At 40.3% G+C, this 26,199-nt stretch overlaps 1 protein-coding gene across 5 annotated transcripts in view; it reads right to left on the bottom strand.

The window, feature by feature from the left end:
* ESRRG (estrogen related receptor gamma) overlaps positions 1 to 26,199 on the bottom strand; it is a 640,719-nt gene that overhangs the window by 580,887 nt on the left and 33,633 nt on the right. For 2 of the 5 annotated variants that reach the window (XM_021931566.2, XM_009187308.3), the window contains exon 1: positions 320 to 3,020. The exons of 1 other annotated variant lie outside the window; for it this stretch is intronic. Coding sequence is in view for 1 of the 4 variants with exons in the window: in XM_009187301.3 (XP_009185565.1) it covers positions 697 to 743 (47 nt within the window). In the remaining 3 variants the exon portion in view is untranslated. Of the gene's footprint in view, positions 1 to 319; positions 3,021 to 11,836; positions 15,928 to 26,199 lie in introns of those variants that run through there. 2 more of the 5 variants (XM_003893108.5, XM_009187301.3) reach the window with 2 other exon arrangements.

The following is a 26,199-nucleotide window of genomic DNA, read 5'->3' as shown; positions in this document are numbered from 1 at the left end:
CAAGATGGACATGACCAACAATTACAAATCCTAATAAAAATGTAGAAGTTTTATAGTTTAATGCCCACAGTAATTGTCCCACAAGTCACATCTAAATGCTAAATGAGAACAGCAAATAGTTAAAGCTAACATATTACAACCCCATCTACTGCAAAGTCACTGTATCAGAAGCTAGAATTGATTTGTTTCCTCAGAACGAATTGAAAATGAATGTAACATAACGTCGGAAAAATCCCTCCTGCACTGCTAATCGGATATTGTATAATGGTTGATTGCAGCTTTGCCCTGTCCTATTGCTGCCTAAATCATACATACTTACACGTTCTGGGTTCTTCCAAGAGTTTGGTGCAGTTTCAAGGACAAATGTCTTAAGGAAGCCTTTCTACTGTGCAGCAGGGAGCCTAGCTCGGATCTGATGACAAGAGCACAGTGCTAAATCTGACAACAGAGAAGGAAACTTCCTGTGTGAAGAGGAGATCTTGGAAAGTCTCAGGGTTAAAAAGGCTGCTCTAAATGTGCTGGTTGATTTGCTCCCCGGTTGTGTATACACAGTAGCAGCTGATCTGTGTTTGCAGCCCTGCAGAAAGGAACCTTTACTGAAAACCAATGGCATCACATTTCAGCGGAGCTGGTGCCAAGTGCTGGAGAGCAGAGCAACCTTTGACAACTTCACACGATTCACCCCAGCAGACTCACCACAGGTCAGAAAGGAATGTGGAAAGTGTCTCCTCACCAGGTTCCATCTCAGGTATGTTAGCGCAGTCCCTGGGAAACCACACACTGTTACTGGTTGGATTCTGACAACAGTGTAAGGTATTCTCAGGACTTCTACGTAGTTCCTGTCTCTGCTGTCCTGACCTACAGTGTACTATATTTTAACAGAAGCTTTAAAATGAATCAGGATTTTTAAAAATGTATTTCCCTCTGCTTCTTATGGAAACCTTTGTATGTAAGGTTCTTCTGTTGTTCCTCAGAAATAAACTGAGGACAAAATAATGTAAGATCGGGTAGTCTGGTATCAACTTCTGCATTCTGTCTCCCAATGCAGAGGCTGGAGTTTTAACATTACCGTGTTGTCAGGGGCCATTTTAGTATTGTTCATTAGAAACTGGGGATGGCTGCAAAACTTCACTCCAACAGAACCAACTATTGTAATGAGCTATAGGGATGTTAGGAACAGACAAGCAATGAAGAACATGAAATATTCCACTGTTCAGCAGTGGAATCACCTTCTTTATTATCATCCTTAACATGGAAGAGAGTGAAAATTCTAGACCTTACCAACTCTAGTAGTGAAAGTTAAGACAGAGTAAGAGCCAGAAAGAGAGAGACAGAGACAGAAGGTAGGGGCAGCTGCTAGTGGCAGTAACAAACTTAATTCAAGTCATTGGTTAACCACTTCATTAACTGCGAGTTCCTCACTGCCCTTCCTTTCTCTTCTGTCTGTATGACAAGTCCAGGTTATGGTATATTATATGGTATTTTTCACTATTGTGCTTTTTACTTCAAAGGGCAGAAATCAGAACTGACAGTTTAACAAAAGGCCACGTTAAATGTGTCAGGCAGCTCAGGAGAATGTTCCCCTACTTATCTGAAAGCCAGCCCAGGAGCTGCCTGGGCAACTGGTGAATTATCCAAGGTCTTTGTTTTTCATTCTGGCCACACTATTGTTCAGGAATAATGATAATTCTCTTACATCTGAGAGTCCACATAATGTAATGAATAGACTCTGGGCTCTGGTGCCAAGTAGATCTAACTTCCTATCTCTACCACTTTCTACCTACATGAGGTTGGAGGTTGCTTAAAAATCTCTGAACTTCTGTTTTCTCATCTGTGAAATGGAGACACTATATCTACCATACACAATTTTTTTTGTGAAGTTTTAAACAATAACTTAACATGTCAAGGGCTTACCACAGCACCTGGCATGCATGCATTTACAAACATTTACTGAGCCTCCTCTCAGAGCCAGTCACGGTGCCAGACACTGGGGGCACAAAGTCAGTTAAGACATGGTCTCTACCCTCAAGTGCAGTTCCACAAGTGTTACGTATTTCCTCCTTCCCTCCCACAATTTGTGCAGTCTCTGTTTAAATGCTCTGTTTCATTTGATCCTTCCAATAGTCCTGTGAGACAGATAAAGCTACACCCAGTTTATAAATGGGAAAACTTTGGCTTGAAGAGATGAGGGTCACACAGCTAGTAAATTGCAGCCTAAACATCAACCCAATTTCTCTGATTCTGTCAATCTGTCAAGTACTCTTTAAGGGGTGTGTGTGTGTGTGTGTGTGTGTGTGTGTGTGTGTGTGTATACACATATATATGTGTGTATGTGTATATACATATATAGGTGTATGTGTATATACATATATGTGTATGTGTGTGTATATATAACGTATATAGATATGAAGTGACCACACAGCATTCATATTTTGCATTATTTGATATTATACTTGTTATCTTCACAGTGTCATGTATACATATAATGCACTTCCCTGCAGGTAGCATAAGTCCCTTAAAGAGAGGCACTATATCTTAAAATTACTTTATATTCTCAAACAGACCTAGCATGATGTTAAAGACATTACCTGTTTAATAAATTTTCCTAAATTGAAAAAAAAAAAAAAAACCCTCAAGTTGGGTCAATTTTACTATCCAAAATCACCCTCACAGAAAGCTGGAACCCTTCAATAAATGATGGTTTGGAGGTTATATGTGGCCTTCCAGTGCTCTTGCTGTCTATGTCATTACTTCTAAATAATTATATACATGTCAAAGTTCTTAACACGGACTCATCATCAAACTCCCTGAAGATCGTTTTCTTCCTTTGTTTAGCACATATCCTGTACATTGAAGCCCTGATGAATTTTGGTAAGAGTGATTAAATATTTACTTTCTAATTCAAGCCTGACCCGAAGATATCTCTTGATTTCTGGGTCCACTCCAGTTTCTAGTTTTGTTTTTTTGTTTTTTTGGTTTTTTTGCTTGGTTGTTTGTTTGTTTGGTTGGTTTTTGTTTTTTTGTTTTTTGGTTTTTTCTTTTTTTGTTTTTTTGTTTTTTTTGAGAGGGAGTCTCACGCTGTCGCCCAGGCTGGAGTGCAGTGGCGCGATCTCGTCTCACCGCAAGCTCCGCCTCCCGGGTTCATGCCATTCTCCTGCCTCAGCCTCCCGAGTAGCTGGGACTACAGGCACCCGCCACCTCGCCCAGCTAATTTTTGTATTTTTATAGAGACGGGGTTTCACCGTGTTAGCCAGGATGGTCTCGATCTCCTGACCTCATGATCCGCCCGCCTCGGCCTCCCAAAGGGCTGGGATTCCAGGCGTGAGCCGCCGCGCCTGGCCCCAGTTTCTAGGTTTAACAGTTCACAAAGTGTAGAATTCTGTTGATCATTATCTTGTAAATCAAAGCACAGCATCCAGCAATCTTGGGTAGAATTTGCTTTTTATACATATATAATCTATACAAATAGCTCGAATTTCTTAAATAATTATTGATCTACTGCTTCATTTTATGCATTAAAATGTAGTCCATTTCTGATGAAAGAATTGATTAGACATTTATCAGTGAATTACAGACAAAAATTTTCTTTCTTTTTTTTTTTTTTCCAGACAGAGTTTCGCTCTTGTTGCCCAGGCTGGAGTGCAATGGCACAATCTCGGCTCACCGCAACCTCTGCCTCCCGGGTTCAAGCGATTCTCCTGCCTCAGCCTCCCGAGTAGCTGGGATTACAGGCATGTGCCACCACGCCCGGCTAATTTTGCATTTTTTTTGTAGAGATAGGGTTTCTCCATGTTGGTCAAGCTGGTCTCCAACTCCCGACCTCAGGTGATTTGCCCACTTCGGCCTCCCAAAGTGCTGGGATTACAGGTGTGAGCCACCGTGTCCGGTCAAAAATATTCTTAAAAGACATGTGTATGGTGTCTAGAACTTGGATTTCAACTAATGCATTACATTCATTAGTTCTTTTTGCTTGTTTGGTTGGCATTTTTTAGAGATGGGGCCTTGTTATGTCGCCTAGGCAGATCCCAACTCCAGGCCTCAAACAATCATCAAGCCTCACCGTCCCAAGTAGCTGGGATTGCAGGTATAAGCCACTGGACCCAGCACTTACTGTGTGCATTTGTTCTAATCTTATACCTTGGGCACCTTTTAAAATAGAATTTATAATACTCTTTCTAAGTATTTACTACCAAACAATGATTCCTTCAGCCTTAACAAAAATCCAAGAAATTTAGATTAATAGCAACGTCATGGCAAAAGTGCAGATGACAGGCGATATTTGAGATAAAGAACACAATTACTGAATACATTGTTTTTGTTTCCAAAGTCAGTCACTTGTTTGTTTAGACAAGCTGTGGCCATCTGTAAGGGAAAGTAAATATGCTCAAGCACTGGCACTGCATACGTTAGAATTATCAGGCTTGCTACCATCTTCCATGTCCAGCTGCCCAGCTGCCCTGCAACTACTTCAGGGAGAAACTAGCAGTTGCCCAGCAACTACTTCTTGCTTGCTCTCTGAAGTACCAACCACAATGCTTGTTCTACAGTGGACAAGAAATGTACCAACCAAAGACCACTCTGGAGCTGAGTAAATTCACCTCAGAATGGTCAGATCTTTTTAGCACAGAGAAATGGTGCACCCAATGACTCTTCTTCACCACCTGAAACCAAGGAACTTTACCGTTTATAAGCACTTTTATACCCAAGAGTCTGATTCAACTCTCATATCCATCTTGAGAAGCAGATGCTTTTATTATTCAAATTTTTATAATTATAAAGGTTCAAAGAATTAAATAATTTCTCAAAATCATACAGGCAATAAGTGATCCAGTGGAGATTTTGAAATGAGAGTTCTAATTCCAAAGCCTTTTCTCATAACACACTGTCCTTTCTCTTCAGGGGATATGTGCACACACTAGTTTACCTCTTTTTCCTTTTGGCTTCACATCCCACAGCTCAGTTAAATACAGACAAAGCTATTCCCCACCCTTATCCCCACCCCTCACGCCTACCCCCCGCTATACACAGCTCACCCTCTTCTACATCCAACTGCTTCCATTTTTTCTTCTCTCACAACTTGGCCAACTATTTCAGAGAATAGCTTTTTTTCTGTCTCCATTTTTCCTCACTCCCCCTGTTCAATGAATTTAGGTGTCAAAAGCCACATCTTATCACAAGTGATAAACTTAGAAGTATTGCTAAGATTTCAGTATATCAGGGAAAGAAAAGTCATATACTTTGCAACCAGCCTCAAAAAGTCCCGAAAGTTTCTAAGAATCTCTTACAGATACTCTGCAATTGTTTCTGTCTCTTTTAAACTTCCTGTTATATGTGCGTTCTTTTAAACATCAACCATTGCAAATCTAGATAAATGATAAACTACCATTCTGTTTTACTGCCTTTGTATTCTGTTTATTACTTGTATCATAATAGAACTGTTCTTTACATTTTGCTCATCACTGATAATATACTATTTCACTCCAATAAGTAACAATGGGCTTTTATGGTCTAGCCTAGGAAAGTAATCAGCATTTAAGATTGTTTTCTGCAGGACCCAAAAAAAAGTTGTTTTAAATATCTAATAATTGATTTACAATGAAAAAATTGTAATGCAAACCAGACTCTAAATTTCATGAGGTTTTCATTCCAAAACACAGATACTGAGCTCATTTACTACTCTTCATACTAATATTTCTAGTCAGGGCATAAGGCCATACTTAAGTAAATAGTTTATAGAATGGAAATAAATAGGTGTATGATGAATTGATTGATTCATTATCAATCATTCACTAAACTCAGAATCTCAGGGGTGGAGTAAGTTGGAGACCATCGAGTCAAACCCCTTCATTTTAGAAATGAAGAAACAAAGGTTCACTACTGCCCTCTGATGAAGTGGGTAACCAGCTCATACTACAAACCCAGCTTAGCACCATTTTGAGTGACCTTTAGCTGAGGACTGACATCCGCTAGTATGCACATTAGCTACAAGGAGCACAGTTCTAACTTTGAAGGTGATTGGGCCAAACCATTATCAGGCATTATATCCCAATTCTGCAACCTTAGGAAAATAAATGTTCATACTAAATAGAAAATGAATTTCTAATAACTGAATTAAACTGTTCATCTAAATAGCCAACTTCAGATTTCTCTCCACACATAATAACTTGGAAAAATATATAGCCCGTGTTTACTATAGTACTATAGCTACAGTCTCTAAGAAAAGCTATAACTCGCTAACAATTTTCCTGATTTATGTTTGAAAACATACAGGGCATGAAATGATTTCTGCAACCTTACATTTTCCTCAAGAACACTGGTGAGCAGAAGATATATTCCAAAAATCATGTGGGATTGCTTGCTATGTCTACTTCTTTCATAAAACTGTATGATAAGCAATTATACATACTCCACCAAAAAAATGTCATTAGGTTTTTCTCTCCATTAAGGGAGGAAAGAAGAAAAATGGAAGAATGGATTAAAAAAAAAAAAAAAAAAAAAACAACCAAGAAACAGGAAAGAAAGAGGAAGGAAGGGAGGGAACTCTGACAAAAGGACCTATTTTCAAATAATGTTTACAATGTAAAAACTGATTGCCTTCTTAAGGAAGAAAGTGCAATAAATATTCTTCTAAAGAACAGCTTGTAGATAATGTATGGTTATAAACTGTAACTCACTGCAGAAATGTTAGTCATTCTTGTTGTTAGTATTTAACATATATGGAAATTTGCTTACAACCTGTAACGGTGCTAATAAAAATAGGTATTTGTGAATATAAATTATACTGGTCATAAAATCAGACTTATTAATCTAATATATCTTAGAATGAGATCAAATTTAAATGAACCACTCTGTAACATAGATATCTGGAAACATTGTTTATATTCTATTCCATTAGTATCTATCAGAATAGGAATGCAAAAGGTTTGCTATACGTCACATAATGTTGGCAACCTGAATTTAAATCTTCAAACCAGTAAACAATCGCTGTCAGGTATGCATATTTTCCAAGTTAAAAAAAATTTGTATAGGAAAAGTAAAATGAGCAAATTCATTCGCTAACATCCTTTTAAGTGTCCAGGTTATTTATTTTAGCAGATGCACCATCAGAAACAGCCATATAAGTAAATAAAATATCTTTGACTCCCCGGTATCTTGCATTTTACCACAGGTGTTCCAAACACATTCAACCTTTTGTGTGTGTGTGATAACTATGATCATTATCTTGTTTAAATGAACAAAGTATCCTTCATAACAGAAATATAAATAAAGGCCTGATTTAAAACTATAAATTATTATTCTTCACAACTATAGGTATCATCAAGCATAATATTATAAATACACCAGTAAACATCTGTATATGGTATACATGTCAAAGAGGAATGGGAGATGAGATTTATCCCCAGTACAGTGCAGGGGGCAAGGTAAGGAGAGAGTGGCCTTTCACAATGGGTTGTGAATCAAGGATGAGTAAATGAACAGTATCTAATCTCCAAGAAAAAGAAAATTTCCTTCTCTGTGTGATAGACATAAAGAGTTGCAATAATTTCACAAAAATTTTTATCAGGAACATACTACCAAGAATTTTTGCTTCAAGGTTTGCAAGAATTTTTCTGGTTCTCTGAACCATAAGGCTGTGTGTATTGACCTTCTATTTCAAAAGGCTGTATTACTTTCTGCAATCATCTCTTAAAAGAAGGCCCACTGGGCTCTGGCTCTCCCTTTTGGCACCACCACTAATTCCAATACAAAAATCGTATTATAAATTAGATTCAAAATTATCTAAAGATTGTTCTGGAGAAGGATTTTTTTTCTTTCTTTCTTTTTCTTCTTTTTTTTTTTTTTCCAGACAAAGCCTCGATCTGTCCCCAGGCTGCAGTGCAGTGGCGCGATCTCGACTGACTGCTATCTCTACCTCCCGTGTTCAAGCCATTCTCCTGCCTCAGCTTTCTGAGTAGCTGGGATTACAGGTGCGCACCACCATACCCAGCTAATATTTTATTTTTAGGAGAGACGGGGTTTCACCATGTTGGACAGGGTGGTCTCAATCTCCTGACCTCGTGATCCACTTGTATCAGCCTCCCAAAGTGCTGGGATTACAGCTGTGAGCCACCATGCCCAGCCAAGAAAGATCTTTAAACTCTCCTATAGCACCACACTCTCATCCACTAGCATGAGAGGGTGAGAACACATAGAACTTACTTATACTTATTTGCTCTGATTCCTAAAGCCCACTTACTCTACTGGGATGGCAGTGCCAACCTAAAAACTGAATTGCAAATCCAGATGATTTCACAGCTTTAACAAACTGACAACAAAGTGACAAGAGAAAACCTCTTCCTTTGCACAAGAAGCCCTGGTACATTATTTTGACTCTATAAAGATATTTTAAATGAATTTTTAAAAATCACAATATTATGAAACTTGATAATCATTACTTCAAAACGACAGACTCTATTGTTCATGGAAAATTTTTCAGTTGGTTTTGTCATACTCATGGTTCAATTGAAAGATTCACCAACCGCTCCCTGGAGAAAAGTGAAGATCTGCATTTAAATGGATATATAGTATTTCCAAAAGCACAGTACCTAGAAGGCTGATACTGTCAAGCTTTCTCAGTGAGAATAACTCAGATTCTATTAGGTACATTTCAATGCTGTAGCTATCCCCATTTCATAGGGCTCAAATTATATCCATAACATTCTTTTCCTCTGTGCATTCTTCATAATATTGTCTCGAAAAGTTTAAATTAAAGCTTGTTCCATCACAAAGTCCTCGCGCTAACAACAAACAACTACTATTGTACGCATCATTTCTGATGCGTACAGAAAAAGACCACAGAAGATAGCTTGGCCAGAAATGTTAAATAATTGAAAAGTATAATGACTTAATAGAGTAGTAAGCTTAGTTTACAATGCAGCCAATTTAAAGCCATAAAAATACCGTGTAAAAATTTTATCTTGTGGTTGACCATTACATATCCTATCTATTATTCAAAAGTATCTCAACAGTGTTTTTCTTCATTAATGTGGCTTCTGGCATTTCCCTCAAAATCTTTCTATTCCCAGATTTTTCCAACAATTTTGAAACAAATACAGAATTTCTATATTATATCACAAATCCCCTTTACTAGGATAATGACACCTTCAATGTCTAACTGAAACCGATTTCATAGGTCAATCTATAAGGCATACTTTAACCTCCTTGGATGATTTGTTTTGTATCTAACAGAGTCAAGCACACAAGACTTTTTTTTTTTTTTTAAAGACTAAAGCTACTTGTATCGACACATCTGTAAACAAAAGAAGAACTTCATAATAACCCCTTTCCTATGACACACTCATCCAAGGATTTGTCTGCATTGGAAAATGTCATAGGGCATCAGAAAAGTTTTGTCTTGAGTGTTCAGCTAAGGTGCATAGCATGTCTGTGCAGATGAAAAAAAGAGACACTTAGGATCCATTTCAAACATAAGCCCATTACCTCTGGCAGGCTCTTGCTAAAATTCTAGCTGCAACTGAAATGTCCCTGTAAACAAGGTTACTGAGAACAGCCCTAGATATTCCTCTCCACAACACTTTCCTACGAGCCCTTCAGCTGTCTGCCAGGTTAGTTATACCTTATCTTGCTGCACTGCCATTCTCATGCTGATTCACATTCAGAACTCAAAATGAAAGATGAAATATCTTGAAGATCACTTAATATTGAAATACTGTTGCGGTAATAAGTGGTGCTCAGTCAGAGACGGGGACATGGCACTCTCTTGGTAACCTTTTAATTTCTGGAAAAATTGTACAGAATAAATTGAGCAGCACACACGGAACCTAATCGATTGATCTGCTCTATTTTGTTAAAGCAACACCCATCACAAACTCCCCTGGCTCCCCAGGCAATTCCCGGTAAAGAAGACCAGCAGGTTTCAGTATATACCATGCACGAGGACTTCGATGCTATTTTGATTTATTAAAGAAAAGGAACGATCTTCTATCTACATTCATCACCCCAGTCAATGAACAGTTTTATGTGCTGTATGATACCATTCTCGATATACACACGTTTAATTCTACTTAATGCACGTTTAAAGAGTTATGAGAGTTGCTTTAGTAAGAATAACAAAGCCATGCGTAACAGACAAATGTACGCTTAAAAGATCATCCAGACCTGCTTCCTTATACACTTGATTCTTTTTCTATTTGAAGGAGATGAAACCCCATCAATGTCACTTCATCTCCATCAGTGTTTTCATGTCTCTTCTTCCTGTCAGGCATTCCTCAACTCGGATTTGAGAAATGTTCAAATTTCCCTCTCTTTCCCACAATGACAGAACTGTTTCTCAGGTTGGTTAACTCATTTTGATAACATCAAATCTGCTGGACAGGAAAAAAAAAAAGAGAGAGAGAGAGAGAGAACCCTGAAACCACTCCTCAATCCCATTTTTCTGTCTTTTTCTCTAAGACATTTCCGACTCTTTTTCTCTCTCCTGATGCTTCTGAATTTGGGCATTTTCCAAACACACTCCCCTATTTGGTCTTTGGGCAGTGTGAGAAACAAATGAGAGTTTCTCTTCAAAACTAGACCAAGTCATTCAGCTGCTCTGAAACATACTTCACAACATCCGCAGGTCTCTTGATCTTGACTTAAAGTATTAAGCAGGAGTGTTTTGAAAGTAGTAGGAGGTCATATGGACCTAACACCTTCTCTTAACCCACATGCTGAGAATTTCTTTTTTTCCTGTCTTTTTTTTTTTTTTTTTTTTTTGAGAGAGAGAGAGAGGGAGTGCTATTTTCAACATTGCCCTCTGGTTTATGTTAGTGAAATCATTTGATTTCTGTGTGTGTCTGTGTCTTATTGCACGGCCACTGGTTCTGGTACTACAACACAAACATAGCAAACGTGCTTCCCTAACATAAGCAGACCCATGTGGCAATTCACAACATAACCGAGGCAAGCACAATAAATAAACACATACATAATCATTCCACAGCACTGAGGCATGCGGGGGTTTCTCCAGGCCCTTCCGGACTCTTCCAGAATTGCTCATTGAGATTCTGAAAGGGGGAGGGGGTGCAGCTTGGAAAAGGTTGCCGGAAGGGAAGAGAAAGGGAGGAGGGGAGCTTTGCCCTCTGTGTCTTTCTGTCTCTGAGACTCTCCCATCACAAAACAAGGGGTGCAGGGGTCTATTCTGCAGAGGCTGTAACAGACTTGAGGGTTAGAAGGAGGTAGATGGTTTAAAATAGTTAAATGATGATCGGGTGACCTCCGTGCAACTTCAGCGACTCTCTCGGGAAGGTGAAAGGGTTGGGGAGAGAGAAGGGAGGGAAAGAAGCGTAGAGGACAGGAGGGAGACACCTAGGACTACAGCAGCAGCAATCACCAGAAGGATTTTCCAGCCCATGACAGCAGTCCTCAACTCCTGGCACCACCCTCTCCCCAACGACCCCTGCTCCGTATCCCCTCACCCTAACCCCTCCCGTCCCAGCGCCCTAACTCTGCCCTCACTCTTTGCCACTTTACCAAGCACTGAAGTCTCTATCCAGGAAGGGGGATGGGAGAGGTGTTTAAAGAACAAATCTAATTGCAATTAGAATTTATCTGTGTCTCCAGCACACACGCTGACAGTTTTGCAGTCATGGTAAGGCAAGTCTACAAGAGGTGGGCAGTACTTATGGTTGTGTTATTGAGGGAGGGGTTGCTTTTTTTTTTTTTTTCCAAGAGACTCTAAGCAAGTGAAGGGGGAAGGGGGTAGCAATCTAGATTTCAACCAGGACTGCAAATAAAGAATGCCCCAGATGCAAATGTCTGTCTCCAGATGTTGATGATAAGGATTTGGACCAGTTACCTTGGCAGGGTCAGAACTGCAGCAGGTTAATCAGGTGAGTCGTCGGGGATTTTAAAGAAGCCGAAGCCGGTTTCTTTGGCTATGAAAGTCTACAAAACCCCCATGCAGGAACATTGCACATCTTACACACGCCTCCTTTAACTGGGCTCCCGCGACCTCGGCAGGCGAGGGGGTGCTGGCCGGCCCGCCGGTGGCAAGGGCACGGCCCCCCGCTCTGCCCCCGCGGGCGCGGGGCCGGCCTGGCACCCGGGGTCCGCGTCCCGAGCGGCTGTGCACTCACCGAGCCGGGCTGCGAGGGGCAGAGGGGCGCCCGCGGCTAGCCGGAGCGCCAAGGCGCCTCCCTTTTCTCTTGGTAGCGTCGGTCCGCACTCCCTGTGACCCAGGACGTCATGATGCCTGTCTGTTTTCTCAATGATAACTTGGCAGAAGAAGAGAGAGGCTGCCAGGTTCTCCTCGGGTGGTTACGTGGTATGTGCACGATTCTGTTTGCATGCGTTTCTCTCTCTTTTTAAAAATAAATATCTATATTTTTCTTAAAAAAAAATCCCGGCACTGTCATGATTTGATTGCATTATTACGTTTGCATAATTGACGCCTCTGGGTGTGTATATATGTGTGCATATGCGTGTGATTTTTTTCCCCTTTAAATCCTGCTGCTCCTGCCGCCGCCGCAGCCGCTGCAAACGGAAAGCAAGCATGCGTTCATCTTTTGTCTTTCATTTTACCTTCAGGGTGACATTCAGTGCCAACTGCTCCCTTTTGACCGTCGCCAATCCCCGCCTGGGCAAAATAAATTTGAAAAACGTTGGGGGAGGGGAAGGAAGCGCCCCCTCAGCCCGAATGCTGGGGTTTCCATTCCTTCCGCTAGGAATCCCAAACCTACCCAACCCACCTCCCAACCCTGAAAAACCATTTTCCCTTCTACCCACCGGGCCCAGGCAGAGAATCGGCACCAAGACAGCGAGGAGCACCCACCCAGGGCCAGACACTCATGTTCGCGGCTCGCACTTGCTGACTTGCATCTCTCAGTTGCATTCCCGGTGTGTAGGCCTCTCACAACTGGAGCTATTTTTGTTTCCCAGAGATGTTCTTTAAAGCCTTTTAAAAATGGGGAGGGGGCAGGGAAGAAAGAGCGAGAGACAAATAGAGAGAAAGAGACCCAGAGAGAAGCCCAAACCCCTAGTTGAGAAACTCGGCTGACACATCATAAAATCTGGGGGGCTCCGGGCATCTGGCCCACCAGGCCAGTCTGGAAGGGCAGGAAGGATAACTAGGTTTTGTTTAACTCATTCTACAACAGCAGGAAAACTTTTTTTTTTCAATACAAAGATGTTATTGCTAATTATTCACAGTATTTGTCATTTATATAATTATGCTCAGAATCAGTAGGAGTGGTCTCAAGAATAATCCTTAACGTTTATTTCTGAAAATATGAGAATGCATTTTTAGATGGTGTGGCCACATGACAGGTAAAGCACAGATTACTTCTTTTTCTAATGTTTACTTTGTGTTATTTGTACATTGTCTGGTATATTTTATGTAGCTTCTCTTAATCATAATGTGTATATTACCCAACATGTGGCATATTCCTGATAAATAAATATCTAGCACCAGGTTTGGCAAATGCTTTGCTCTGCTTTATCAATAATTATCCATTTGGAGTAACAGAATGTTTAGGAATTTTTATTTTCCCCGAACCTGTAGTTGACCTTTGTCACCATCATGTATTGGTGGAGTCACCGTTCCTACTAATTCCAAATTCCTAAAAGATGACAGCAGAGGCCGAGGATGCAAAAAAATTAAGCACGAGGAAAGTTTTGAATCTGAAAATCACAGCCGATTGAGATAAAAATTTTGAATTCATCCATAATAATCTGCAGCTGCTTGAAGGTTTAAAAATAGTTTACCTATTTGAGAGGTTGGCTAAGTTTAATGAAAACAGCAAGTAACTTGCTAGATCTTTTCCCTTTAGAGTAACAGTCCAAGAATCATTAGCAAATTCCACAGGGAAGATACTGTAATTATGCAAAGACCAGATGATCTGAATTGGAGAAACTAGACTAAGAGGGTCTGAGGACTATTGACTGATGGCCAGATCCCAAAACTTGACCTGTGTCTCTCCACCTTGACAATTGGAGGTAGCTTCTCTGGCTCGCTTTGCTTATCTGTCCCCTTGCTATGTCAGAAGGATGCATTGGTGCAGTCTTGTCGGGTGCTTAGATGTTACCGGAGTCAAAGATGTTTCCAAAGAGGGCAAAGGCCTATTGAGAACCTGAGGAGAGATTACTATAGATGTTATTGGTAACTTTCCAGTAACTATCCAAGAGGTACTCGTTAATATTCAATCTACCAACCTAGTTCTCCAGCTTTTTTACTTATTAACCTTGGAATTGGACCCTTAAAGACTCACCACAAAGCGAAAGAACCATGACAATTTGACGAACTTTAATCCTCTGAAACACAATTTTGTTTTGTTCTTTTCAGACAAATATCTTCCAGGCTGTTTGTTGCCACTCCACATGCCAGTTCAGGCAGCCAAGTGGTTTCCTTCCCCAGGGGTGAGATGTTTGAGCAACTAGAGGCAGCATACCCAAGAACTCTGGGGTTTGAATAGATCCTTCCTAAGCCCAGATTTTCTAAATCCAACTCTGCCTAGGAACCGCTCTCTGTTGCTTATTCAAGTTCAAACTCCGCAGACTACTTTCAAGTCTTTATTTTCTGGCTTCACCCAAAATATAATAGTTAATATTGTTGGAGCATGTTCAATTTCACTTCCCAACCAAACCAAAGGGCATAAAAATGCTTACTAAGGTAGATGGAAGACATAGAAGGCAATGCCCTAAACTTTACTCGTGCTTAGACCTTGTAAATCTAATTAAACCTCCTCAACAATATGTGAAGGGAAATATTATTATCCCCATTTCTGTGCCAAGAAAACTGAGGCACAGAGAAGTTGAGTAATTTGCCCAAAATTACACAGCTGGGGTTCAAATTCAAGTGCCCTGAGCTCTCGCTATCAAGCTGTCTGCTTATCTACCTACCTACCTGTTCAACCTTATTTTCAACTACTGGCATCACTGAGCCATGGTTCAGTCAGGCTGGTCACCCACTGTTCATCTCATACACTCTGTTGACTCATACTGCAATCCCAGCGTCCAAGCATTCGACTCCCTCTTCACTTCCAATTCCCTTCTGAACAAATATGCATTTTTCCCCTTTCTCTTCAGGTTTACCTAACATAGTGCTAAGTACAACACTGGCTCTCATTAAATACCTTCTGATGCATTAATTGGCATAAAATTGCCTTATGGAGATCTAGAATGCCACTTTTCAATTTGACAGAAATTAAAAGTTTTATGTAGCAAAAGTGTTATCCTTTCAGCTGAAGAAATGACAAGCTTATTTCTCCATATTTTAGACAGTCCCTAGAAACAATTTAGGGAAGCATTGTATGATAAGGTAGAACTTCATATACGGGGAGTGGGCTGGGTAAGCAGGTATACAATTGTAGTACTTGAAAAGCTACTGTAAACTTAATTATTATGACTTTATAGCTCTTATGAGTCTTTCTCTGCTATATTTTGAATTTTTGACTGTAAAGGTATTACAATTTCCATTTTGAAAGATAGGAAAGGACCCATAGGCAGGAGATATGTGATGTCATCTTGGAGCTGCTGCTACTGCTCTCTGTGTGACCTCTGGCAAATTATTTAACCATTCTGGGTCTCAGTTCCCTAATTGCACATGGAAGGGTTGAACCAATCTCCAAGGTCCCTCCAGTTCCAAGCTTACAAGTATGACACAGGATGTGAGAGAGAAGGAGAGAGAGACACAATACTCAGCCTGGAGTGAGACTGGTTTTGTTGAAGGATGTGAAAAAAAATGCTGCAGAGCTCAGATAAAATTAGCCAAGTTTATGTTTCTAATTCCTGTGTATAGTTAAAGGTAGCTCAGGGAAAAAAAAAAAAAAAAAAAAGTCCATGCAAAAATATCTTCAACCCTACATTTTCCAGTGGGTCACACCTGTAATGTCAGCACTTTGGGAGGCCAAGGCAGGAGGACCGAGTCAACCCAGGATTTTGAGACCAGCCTAGGTGATGTAATGAGACCCCTGTCTCTACAAGAAATAGGAAAAATTAGCAGGGCATGGTGGTGTGTGCCTGTTGTCCCAGCTACTCAGAAAGCTGAGGCAAGAGGATTGCTTGAGGCCCAAAGTCAAGACTGCAGTAAGCAGTGATTGCGCCACTGCACTCCAGCTGAGGTGACAGAGTAAGACCCCTGTCTCAAAAAACAAACAAACAAACATAAAAACCCTACACTTTACAAAACTGTCCTTGTTTATATGAGATAAATTATTATTATTGTATTTCTTATTAATAATAAAAATATTATTATTTGAGACAGGGTCTGGCTCTGTATTCCAGGCTGGAGTGCAGTGGCCTGACCATAGCTTGCTGTAACCTCAAACTCCTGGGCTCAAGCAATCCTCCTGCCTCAGACTCTGGGGTATCTAGGACTACAGGTATGTGCCACCATGCCCAGCTATTTTTTTACACTTTTTTGTAGAGATGAGGTCTTACTATGTTGTCCAGGCTGGTCTCAAACTCCTGGCCTCAGGCAATCCTCCTGCCTTCACCTCCAGAGTTGCTGGAATTACAGGCATAAGCCAATGCACCCAGACCCCAAGATGAAATTATCAACAACCATGTTTACCAGTATCCTACCATATCAGTCAAAATGTTATTAGTCATTATTCATGTGTGTCCAAAACTTTCTTTCTAACACTATCAAATTGTTGTGTAGACCTAATTTGATATGAATGGATCCAACCTATTTTGCCTGGATGTCTTCAACTCATGTGTAGCTTGAATTAAATCATGAAGAACAGAGGTCTACAGAGACTTGGGAGCTAGAATCAGAATGAGACTTTTTGTATATTTCCTGTTTGTAACTGAGTAAGCCTGTGTTCTTTTCCTTATTTGTCCTCATGTGTTGAACAATTACAACTCATTGACTTTCTCATCAGGTTTTTGTTGGGATAAAATGAAGTAGTAGAAATGAGGCAGACTCTACCAAACAACAAAATATTATCATGTCAAGTGTGCCTCATCTTACATCTGAGTTGTATTTCTGAAAAGTTTACCAAGTTAGCAGAGCATATAGAGACAAGATTTCAGGTCCCTTGGCTGAGAATCTGAGCTGATTTCTACACATCTTGCTAGTTATAGGATTTCACAAGGTCCTGTAGCTAGTGAAGGGCAGAGTTGAGATGGTTATACAAATTAACTGCCCTCTCCACAGACCATTCTCAAAAGACATGGTACAAACTCTGGGAAAGTAGGCAGCCAATCACACCTCACCCAGGACCAAATTCATTCAAACATCTGTTTAAAATAGAAATGTATATCAAGCCTTTGACAAGAAAACAGTTTCACATGAGGCAAATTCCTTAACCGGGTTTCATTATAGCTCTAGGGATCCATGGATGAATTAGGAAACTCTTGAAGTTGTGGGCAAAGAGTGTGTGTGTGTGTGTGTGTGTGTGTGTGTGTGTGTGTGTGTGTATTGTTCTCAAGAAAAGATCCATAACTTTTGTCGCATTCTCAGAAGGGTGCATGACCCCAGAAAGGTTAAGAACCACTGATGTAAGAATCATTTATTTAAAAACTGAACTTAAAAAAAATAACACATTCATTTAAGCCAAATGTCATCATGGCCACAACAGAGATAGTGTATAATAATCACCAGTATTCAGAATGATGGCCTTGAGACACAATAAAAGCCTCAGTCATCAAAGACATTTATTTTCAAGGTATTTTACTTAACTGACATGGGAAAATGAACGAGTCTTTTAGAAAGATTTGAATATTGATTTAAAATGAGGTTTCTGTTTTTGCTTAAGCCAGTTGGGCAAGTCTCTGTGTGCTAAGCAAGGTGGATTAGTGTAGAAAAATATGCATTGTTTCAGAAAGCACAGTTAGGAGTCCACTGCAGTTGTTGAGGTGGCAAAGAATGGGGGACTGATGCCGGACCATGGCAGTGGGGAGGTAGGAGGAACTGGAGGGATATTTGGCAGGAAACTGAAATCAACAGACTTAAATGTCTGGCTTGGGCAACTGAATTAAAGTGGTAGGATATTAAAGAGATACAAATAAAGGTTTTGGTAAGAAAATAATGAATTTGGTTTAAAATGTTAGATTTAAAGGCCTTTGGAACAACCAGATTCCACTGGTCTTGGGAAAGATTTAGAAGAGATTTATGAAGCATGGTGGCACATGCCTGTAGTCCCAGCTACTTGGGAGGATGACTGCGGCCCAGAAGTTTGAGGCTACAGTGCACCCTGATCACACCTGTGAATAGCCAGTACATGCCAGCCTGGGCGACACTGCAAGACTCTGTGTCCACATTTTAAAACATATTTTTTTAAAGAAGACATTTGTGACTGAAGACATTTATTTGGGAATCATTAGTAAATTAGTGATGGCTTAAGCTGGTAATAAAAGTGGGAAAAAATTATAACTGTAGATGACTTACGAGAGTCTGAAATAAAGCTGCATGTATTTGAATAAGTCCTTATTTTTAAAATATGAAATTATATAACACCCAAGGAAAAATAGTGTTGGTGACTTTAAATATTTATAGACAACTGTATTTCTACCATACATTTCTGAAAAAAAAAACTATCCACCTCAGAATTTTATTTTACATTGTGAGTTTTCTGGAGTTCTTGCATTTCAAGACTCAATTTTCCATTTGAGATAGCGCATTCACTGCCTGGTTTTACAAGGGAGAAAGTTTTCCTTGGCAACCAGGTTCAACTGGAAAAAATAATCAAGATGTCACCTGATGCCACAAGCTACCAACTACGTTCTCAGCTATGCAGACCTGCCAGTTGCTGAACCAGCAGAGGAAACTCGGCGTCATGGAAAGAACACTAAACTTAGAACAGTTGAGTGGGAGTCTCATTTCTGCCTCTTACTGTGTTTGCGACCCTGGGCAAGTCATTCATCTTCCCAGAACCTGGATTTCCTCTTTAATAACTGCCCTAGCATCCTCCAACAATCCTCAGGTAACAATCCTTAGAGCACTGGTGTTTAGGAGATTGCCAAAGAGGTGGATTGACTGAACACAATCACATGTTTCAAAAGCCACTTCCTCCAGGATGACGCCTCCCGCTGCCCTCCCCATGACAGCCCACTGTGGTTGATCTCTCCTTCCTCTCAACTTCCATCCACACACTGGTATCGTGGTATTTATGCTTTAATTATTATTAACATGTCTATCTTTGCTGCCTTTTGTGTAGAAAATGTTTTAGTTATTTTTTTTTTAATTCCTAGTGCCTAACACACAGTAGGTGCTCCATAAATGCTAAATGAATAAACAATGATCAAGGAGAACATTTGCCTACATCTGTTTCAATTCTCTGAAAATGCTTAAGATGAACTGGAAAATGGAAAAAACCTGGGCTAGCCTTACCGTTAGGCCATAGGCTACATACAGATGCTTTGCTTAGAAGGCGCCTTTCCAGCCTGGGCAACAGGGTAAAATCCCATCTCTACAAACATTTTAAAAATGAACTGGGTGTCGTGTTGTGAACCTGTAGTCCCAGCTACTCAAGAGGCTGAGGTGGGAGGATCAGGATTGTGAATAGGGCTGAAGTTTTGGATTCCTGTCCAGAACATGAGAGTTCTTTACACTTTCACAGACTCATAAACTTATCCCTTTTCCTTCAACCCACGAGGATGAGGCTGGAGTGAGCCCTGATCTCACCACTGCACTCCACCCTGTCTAAATATTTTTAAAAAGGCACCTCTCTATTATAAAACTCCTACATTTACTGTTTACTCTGCTGCCTTATGTGTACAGTTCTTGTAGGGAATAAAGACTGTCATTTCCCAGTCAGATTTAAAACTCAGAGGCTGACTTTACGGGCAAGAAAATAACACTGACTTCATTTGACACTGATATGTAAATGCTCAATACCAGGTTTTGCCAGAAAGCTAAGGAAAAGAAAATGATGGTAGGAGAAGCCACTGTAAACCTAAAGGAGGGCTGCACAACCAAATGTCCTGTTTCCAAATTCCTGAGGAATTTTCCTAAGAGCTCAATGATCGTGTATTTCACTTTCAAAATGGAAATTTTATAATATTTAAGTATCAGGGTTCTTGGGAAAGTTAAGTGAGGTAATGCATGTGATGGCATAATCCCTTGTCAAAGTAGGCAGCTGATAAAAGCAATTCTCCTCCCTCTCTTCCTTTCTTTCTTCCTAACTGCTTACCTTCCCATAAGAAAAGAATCAAGTTCATCGATTTGCAACCATGATCAACCTGTAAGTATTTCTTTTGGCCAGGCTGCTTTAAAAAAAAAAAAAAAGATGATCACAGGGATTAATTTATGACTGTGGTTCCTAAACTTTGCCACACATTGGAATCACTTGGAAAGCTTTTTAAAATCCTAATGCCCCAGTCACACCCCATAGCAATTAGTCAAACAACTGAGGGTGGGAACCAGGCAACAGTATTGCTTTACAATCCCCAAGTGATTCTAGTGTGCTCCAAAGTTTGAGAATCACTGGCAAGTGTAGGGAAATGGGCCTGTGGCCAGTTAATTTCGTGGACTGGAGCCTGTTGCAAATAGGACTGAAGTTTTGGATTCTTGTCGAGAACATGACAGTTCTTTACACTTTCACAGACTCATAAAGCTTATCCCTTCTCCTTCAACCCTCCATCGGCAAGCTCTTTATAAACGAACCCTAGACAGAGTCATAACAGTGGATTGACTCTGAGTACCAAAAAGCAAATGAAAAAGTACATCATAAAACACTTATATTTGTAGTATTTTACCATTTAGAAAGTGCTTTAACACCTGATTTTATTTACTCTTTACAACAAGCCTGCATAGCTGGCTTTATTATTATGCCCAATTCATAGATGATAAAGCCAAAAAGAAAGCTTAGCTTGCTCGGGGACAAAGTGGCACATGCCAGTCTCATACTGAGGTCCCGGATTCCAGAATCGATGCTCTTCCTAGAGCATTCTGCCTCAGAAGCCCCACTGATGATGGGCAAGTAGGAGCGTATCCACATTTGAAGGTTGCTACAGAGTTACGGTCTAGCTGCTCTATCAGATTAGGAAGGAAAACAGGAAGAAAAGGAGGGTAGAAGGGAGGGAGGGAAATACTGTTCACTATGTTTTGAGTTAAACAGGTTCCTTTCCAGCAGGCTTTTTCAAATTATTTAATGTGCCTACAATCATTGTAAGTTTCCAAAACTTACTATTTCCAACGTGATTGAATGGTGAAACCATTTTTAGCTCAGGTTTTCTCAGGACTAACGTCCCATGGAATGTGATTTGATATATGTTGCCATGGTTTTCCTCAGCTCCTTCAAGACTTTGTTAAAGTAGCACCCTCTTAGGGAGGGCCACCTATGTCACCTGATTTAAAACAGAAACATCACCTTGCCCGCAGCTCAGTCCTCACCTACTTTCCTGTTTTATTCTTTTTCCCCATAGCCCTTAACACCTTCTAATACACTTCATAGTTTACTTATTTATTTTGTTTACTGTCTCGTCTTCTATGTCTGTAAGCTCTATGAAGGCATTCTTCAGGTATTTGTTTTTACATGGTGATATCTCCAGAACCAAGAAAAGTGCCTGGCACAGAGTAGGTGTTCAATAAACATGGGGTCTTAATGAATGACTGGCTAACAAGAAATGTGCCAAGAAAGAAATGCAAATGAAGGCATCTTCTCTACAGTTAGTGGCCCTTTGAGAGTATGTTTGCTAATCCTACTTATCCCTCATGACGAGCTAATGAAGTGGATATTATTCCTACCTTATAGAAAAATAAAGTGAGAATAACAGCAATTAGATCTGTGAGCAGAGCAAAAAAAAAGTTAAGTAAAAACATTGTTAAATTAGAATTAATTCTTTTTAATTTTCTGGGTAATTATTGTGGGATAAAGCACATGTGGTAGATATTTCCAACAGTATCTGTAAAATCAAATATAATATGGATAGCCATGAATTGTACCAAGGACCAATACGTCAGCCCAGGAAGCTATTTTCTAGCCACCAACACAAGACCAGGCTGAGATATAAAATTTCAGAAGATCTCTGGTGCAAAAATGTTCGCCATTGCCTGGATTCAGATTCTCCATCAGTGGAATCATGACCCTGAGAAACATTCTCTAGAGTTCTAACGGCAGCCAGCCTGTAACACAGGTGTTGGTTGGATCCTCCCCACAATTGTACAAGAGCTCCACTATACAGTAACAATGGTTTGCATCCAGGTAGAGCTTTTCTCTGTAAAGGTCAAAGTGCTGTGAACAATTCAAACATAAGCAGGGATGACGATGGCCCATCAAGCTCAGAAAATGACCCAGTTGACCAATTCCTCTCCAAACACAGAGAATAACAATGAAGTGGAGAATCCATAGTAATAATGTTGGATGAATGCTCTGTTCTTGTACATTTTCTTTTTATCCAGAAAAAAAAAAAAAAAAAAAAAAAAACGCATTTGGGAAGTCAGTTATTTAGTAATGAAGGTGGTATTTATTAAACATACCAGAAACTGCAAATCCAAATAAGTATTTCCCTTCAAAATAGTCACTTGGGGAAGCTATGTAATTACTTTAGTGATCCTGAGATTGCTCTAGACATTCTGGGAATTTCTCTTTTAAAATCACCTTCATAGATGGTTTAGGACTCATACGGAAAACCAGTATCATTTCTTTAAGGCTGTACTTTATATGACAAAAATACATTTCATTCCCAAGTGAACTTGAGTGGTCAATATAGTCAAGATATCTGGTTAAAAGCACAGCATGCCAGGCTGACCCTAACACTTTATAATAGGTCAGGGCTGGAAATGGGAGTTTGTCTTTGAATAACGGATCACCCCAGGTGATTCCAGTGCATCCAGTTTTCCTTATGAACTGTGGGTTACAGTGCCTTGCTGGAGGATAGGGTTGGAGTCTAAACCTTATCCTGAGCCAGTTAGTTGTATTAGCCAATTCCCACATTGCTGTAAATACCTGACACTGAGTAATTTATAAAGAAAAGAGGTTTAATTTTGGCTCGCAGTTCTGCAGACTGTACATGAAGCATAGCGCTGGCACCTGCTTCTGGTGAGGCCACAGGAAACTTACAGTCATGGCGGAAGGTGAAGTGTGAGCCAACACATCACATGGTGAGAGTGGGAGTAAGAGAGAGAGGTGGGAGGTGCCACTCTCTTTTAAACAAGCAGATCTTGGGTGAACTCACAGTGAGAACTTACTCATTACCCCAAGGATGGCACAAAGCCACTCATAAAGAATCTGCCCCCATGATCCAAACACCTCCAGCCTTAGGGGTTACATTTCAACAGGAGATTTGGAGGGGACAGACATTCAAACCATATCATTAGTCTTCCTCTACTTTATGGCCACAAAGCCTGAACCTCTAGCATCTAATCATTCATTCACTGGCATAGCATCTTTGCAGCCTCTATGAGACACACCCTCTTTCTTGCCGGGTTCTTTTGGCCAACTTCATGACTTGAACCTTTTCCTTGGAGATAGTCCAAAAGAGAATAAGGAGCACACAGTCTGGAATAAAACTGCCTGCCGTCAAACCCTTCCTGACCACCTAATCAGGTAACCTAAGGCAAGTTACTTAATCTGTCTGTGCCTCAGTTTGCCCCATCTGTGAAATGTAGCTAATACCTCCTAGGGATGCTGACAGGATTCAGTGAGATAATGTATATGCAATGTTTAGCACAGTGATCATAGCTTTCAACTAATATTAGTCATTATTTTTGAAACATGTGTTAATGATTCTTAAATCATTAATTCTAGATCTGAAATCTCAGCCTCTTTCCTTACCATTAGTACATAGATGCCCATGAGCATTTCAAACTGACAAGATAGAAAATTGAATTAATTATTGGCCCAACTTCCTAAATGGTTCTAGCTTCTTGGCTCCAAGTCTTGGCTGAAGGTATCATTATCTGTAGGATGTTTCCAAACCAAATCTATCTCAGATTTTTTCTCCTACCTCACTCTACCTCCCACATCAGCAAACATACACACCCACATGCACATTCATTTAGTTATAAAGTCATGTAGATTCTACCTCGACAAGTTTTCTTTCCATTCTTGTGTGTGTATGTGTTTGTGTTTTAAAACAAAATTTTATTTTATTTATGTATTTATTTTATTTTATTTTATTTTTTATTACTTTTTTTTTTTTTTTTTGAGATGGAGTTTCACTCTTGTTGCCCAGGCTGAAGTGCAATGGCGTGGTCTTGGCTCACCGCAACCTCTGCCTCCCAGGTTCAAGCGATTCTCCTGCCTCAGCCCCCCGAGTAGCTGGGAGTACAGGCATGCACCACCATGCCTGGCTAATTTTGTATTTTTAGTAGAGATAGGGTTTCTCCATGTTAGTTAGACTGGTCTCGAACCCCCAACCTCAGGTGATCCCCAAGACTCAGCCTCTCAAAGTGCTGGGATTACAGGCGTGAGCCACCGTGCCTAGCCTAAACCAACGTTTTAAAAGAAATTACTACATTCCAGATTTAAATACTGCACACGCATCAATTCATAGAAATCTTTTAACAACCATTTGCAATAGGTGTTGTTACATCCGTTTTTAAATCTGTGAAAACAGAGGCACAAAGTGGTTAGGAAACTTGCTGGACAATCAGCAAGTAAGTGTGGGAACTGAGAGTCAATCCCAGCAGCATAGCCCAGAGCTATGCTGCTCACCACCATACATCTTTGCTGCTATTATTTTTAAAATAATAATAATTAAAATGTGTTATCAATACAACATACTCTCATGATAATCTTATGAAGTACATGCTGTTAAAACTCCTCTTTTACAGATGAGGGAGTTGAAACCCTTAGTGTATGAGTTGCTACTTCTCTAGTTTGGGTCTCCATTGTGTACTGCCTAGGCTAATGAAATTACCCTCCCAAGTCTACTTTAAACCTCAATGTGCACACTTTTAAAAAGTTAAAATTTTTCCAATTACGTTACACTCAGACTTCTGAATAACCTTCCCCAAAGCCTGGTTTTTGTCCTTCATTTATTCTTTAACATATATTTATTAAAAGGTATATTCCAAGCAATGTTTTTCTAATCCATCATTCACAGGTAAATCTGACACGGCCCTAGCCTACAACAAGCTCTTACTCTTTGGGACAGACTGGCACATAAACATAATTTCTATACATTGTAAAATGTGTCCTGTAGAGGTACACAGAAAAAGGTCTCTAAGGTGGCATGTGTAGGTAGCTGGGAAGAATGGGTCAAAGAAGGCTAAGCACAAGCTGAGAGGCTTATACAGGCAGCCAGGCAGCTGATGGGGGAGAGAGAAGGAGAATAAAGAAGAGAGGGCCTGCTTGGCAGAGGGGAAATATGAACAAATGCACAGAGACCTCTGTGAGCAGGAGACTGCAAATCATACTGTCAAATCATTCTGTCATTCTGCGTCAAAGGGAAGGGGCTTAGCGACCCAGTCTGGAAGGCTTGGATTGGAGATTTGTCTTGAAGCTTGGTTTATAGAAAGCACACAGTTTTTACATGTTTATTCTGTTCATTTGAGCTTGCTTGCAGGGAGTGGAAGTTGATTGAGAGTAGAGAACGGAAGCCTCCTCCCTCAGTCAACCTTGGCATTACCACTAGTACAGCTGGAAGATGAAGTGTGAGGCAGACAGTGAGGAGAAAGAGGGTTTCCCAGACAGCTCAGGGAGTCTAGACTTCCTGCTCAATGAGCAACAGTTAAAAGATTTTAGGCCGGGCACCATGGCTCACACCTGTAATCCCAGCACTTTGGGAGGCCAAGGTAGGAGGATCACTTGAGGTCAGGGGTTTGAGACCAGCCTGAGCAACACAGTAATACCTCATCTCTACAAAAAAAAGAAAAAAATCAAAAAAAGGTCAACCAAGCATGGTGGCATGTGCTTGTGGTCCCAGCTACTTGAGAGGCTGAGGAGGGAGGATCATTTCAGCCGGGCGTTTGAGGCTGCAGTGAGCTATGACTGTGCCACTGTATTCCAGCCTTGGTGACAGAGCAAGACTCTGCCTCCAAAAAATAAATAATTAATTAATTAATTAAAAGAATTTTTGAAAGGCAATGATATGACTGTATTTATGTTAATGAATAGAATATTCAGATGACGAATGCCCCTCCAAGCCTCACATTTCTAAATGCCCAAAGAAGGAATCAAGCATTAAGGCCCTGAGGTGCCAGCATATTTTCTCTGTTTGAGAAACAGCAAGCAGACTCAAGTGGCTGAACTAGAATCCAAGGTGGGACAGGGTGGGGTGCTGGAAATAGTAGGGGAAAATATCAGAGAGATGGGAGCCATTGGAAGGTCC

This window comes from Papio anubis, chromosome 1 (assembly GCF_008728515.1).
Source record: "Papio anubis isolate 15944 chromosome 1, Panubis1.0, whole genome shotgun sequence".
In the NCBI taxonomy this organism is placed as follows: Eukaryota; Metazoa; Chordata; class Mammalia; order Primates; family Cercopithecidae; genus Papio; species Papio anubis.
Note: the sequence above shows the minus strand (reverse complement) of the source record. Positions and strands in the feature narration are given on the sequence as shown.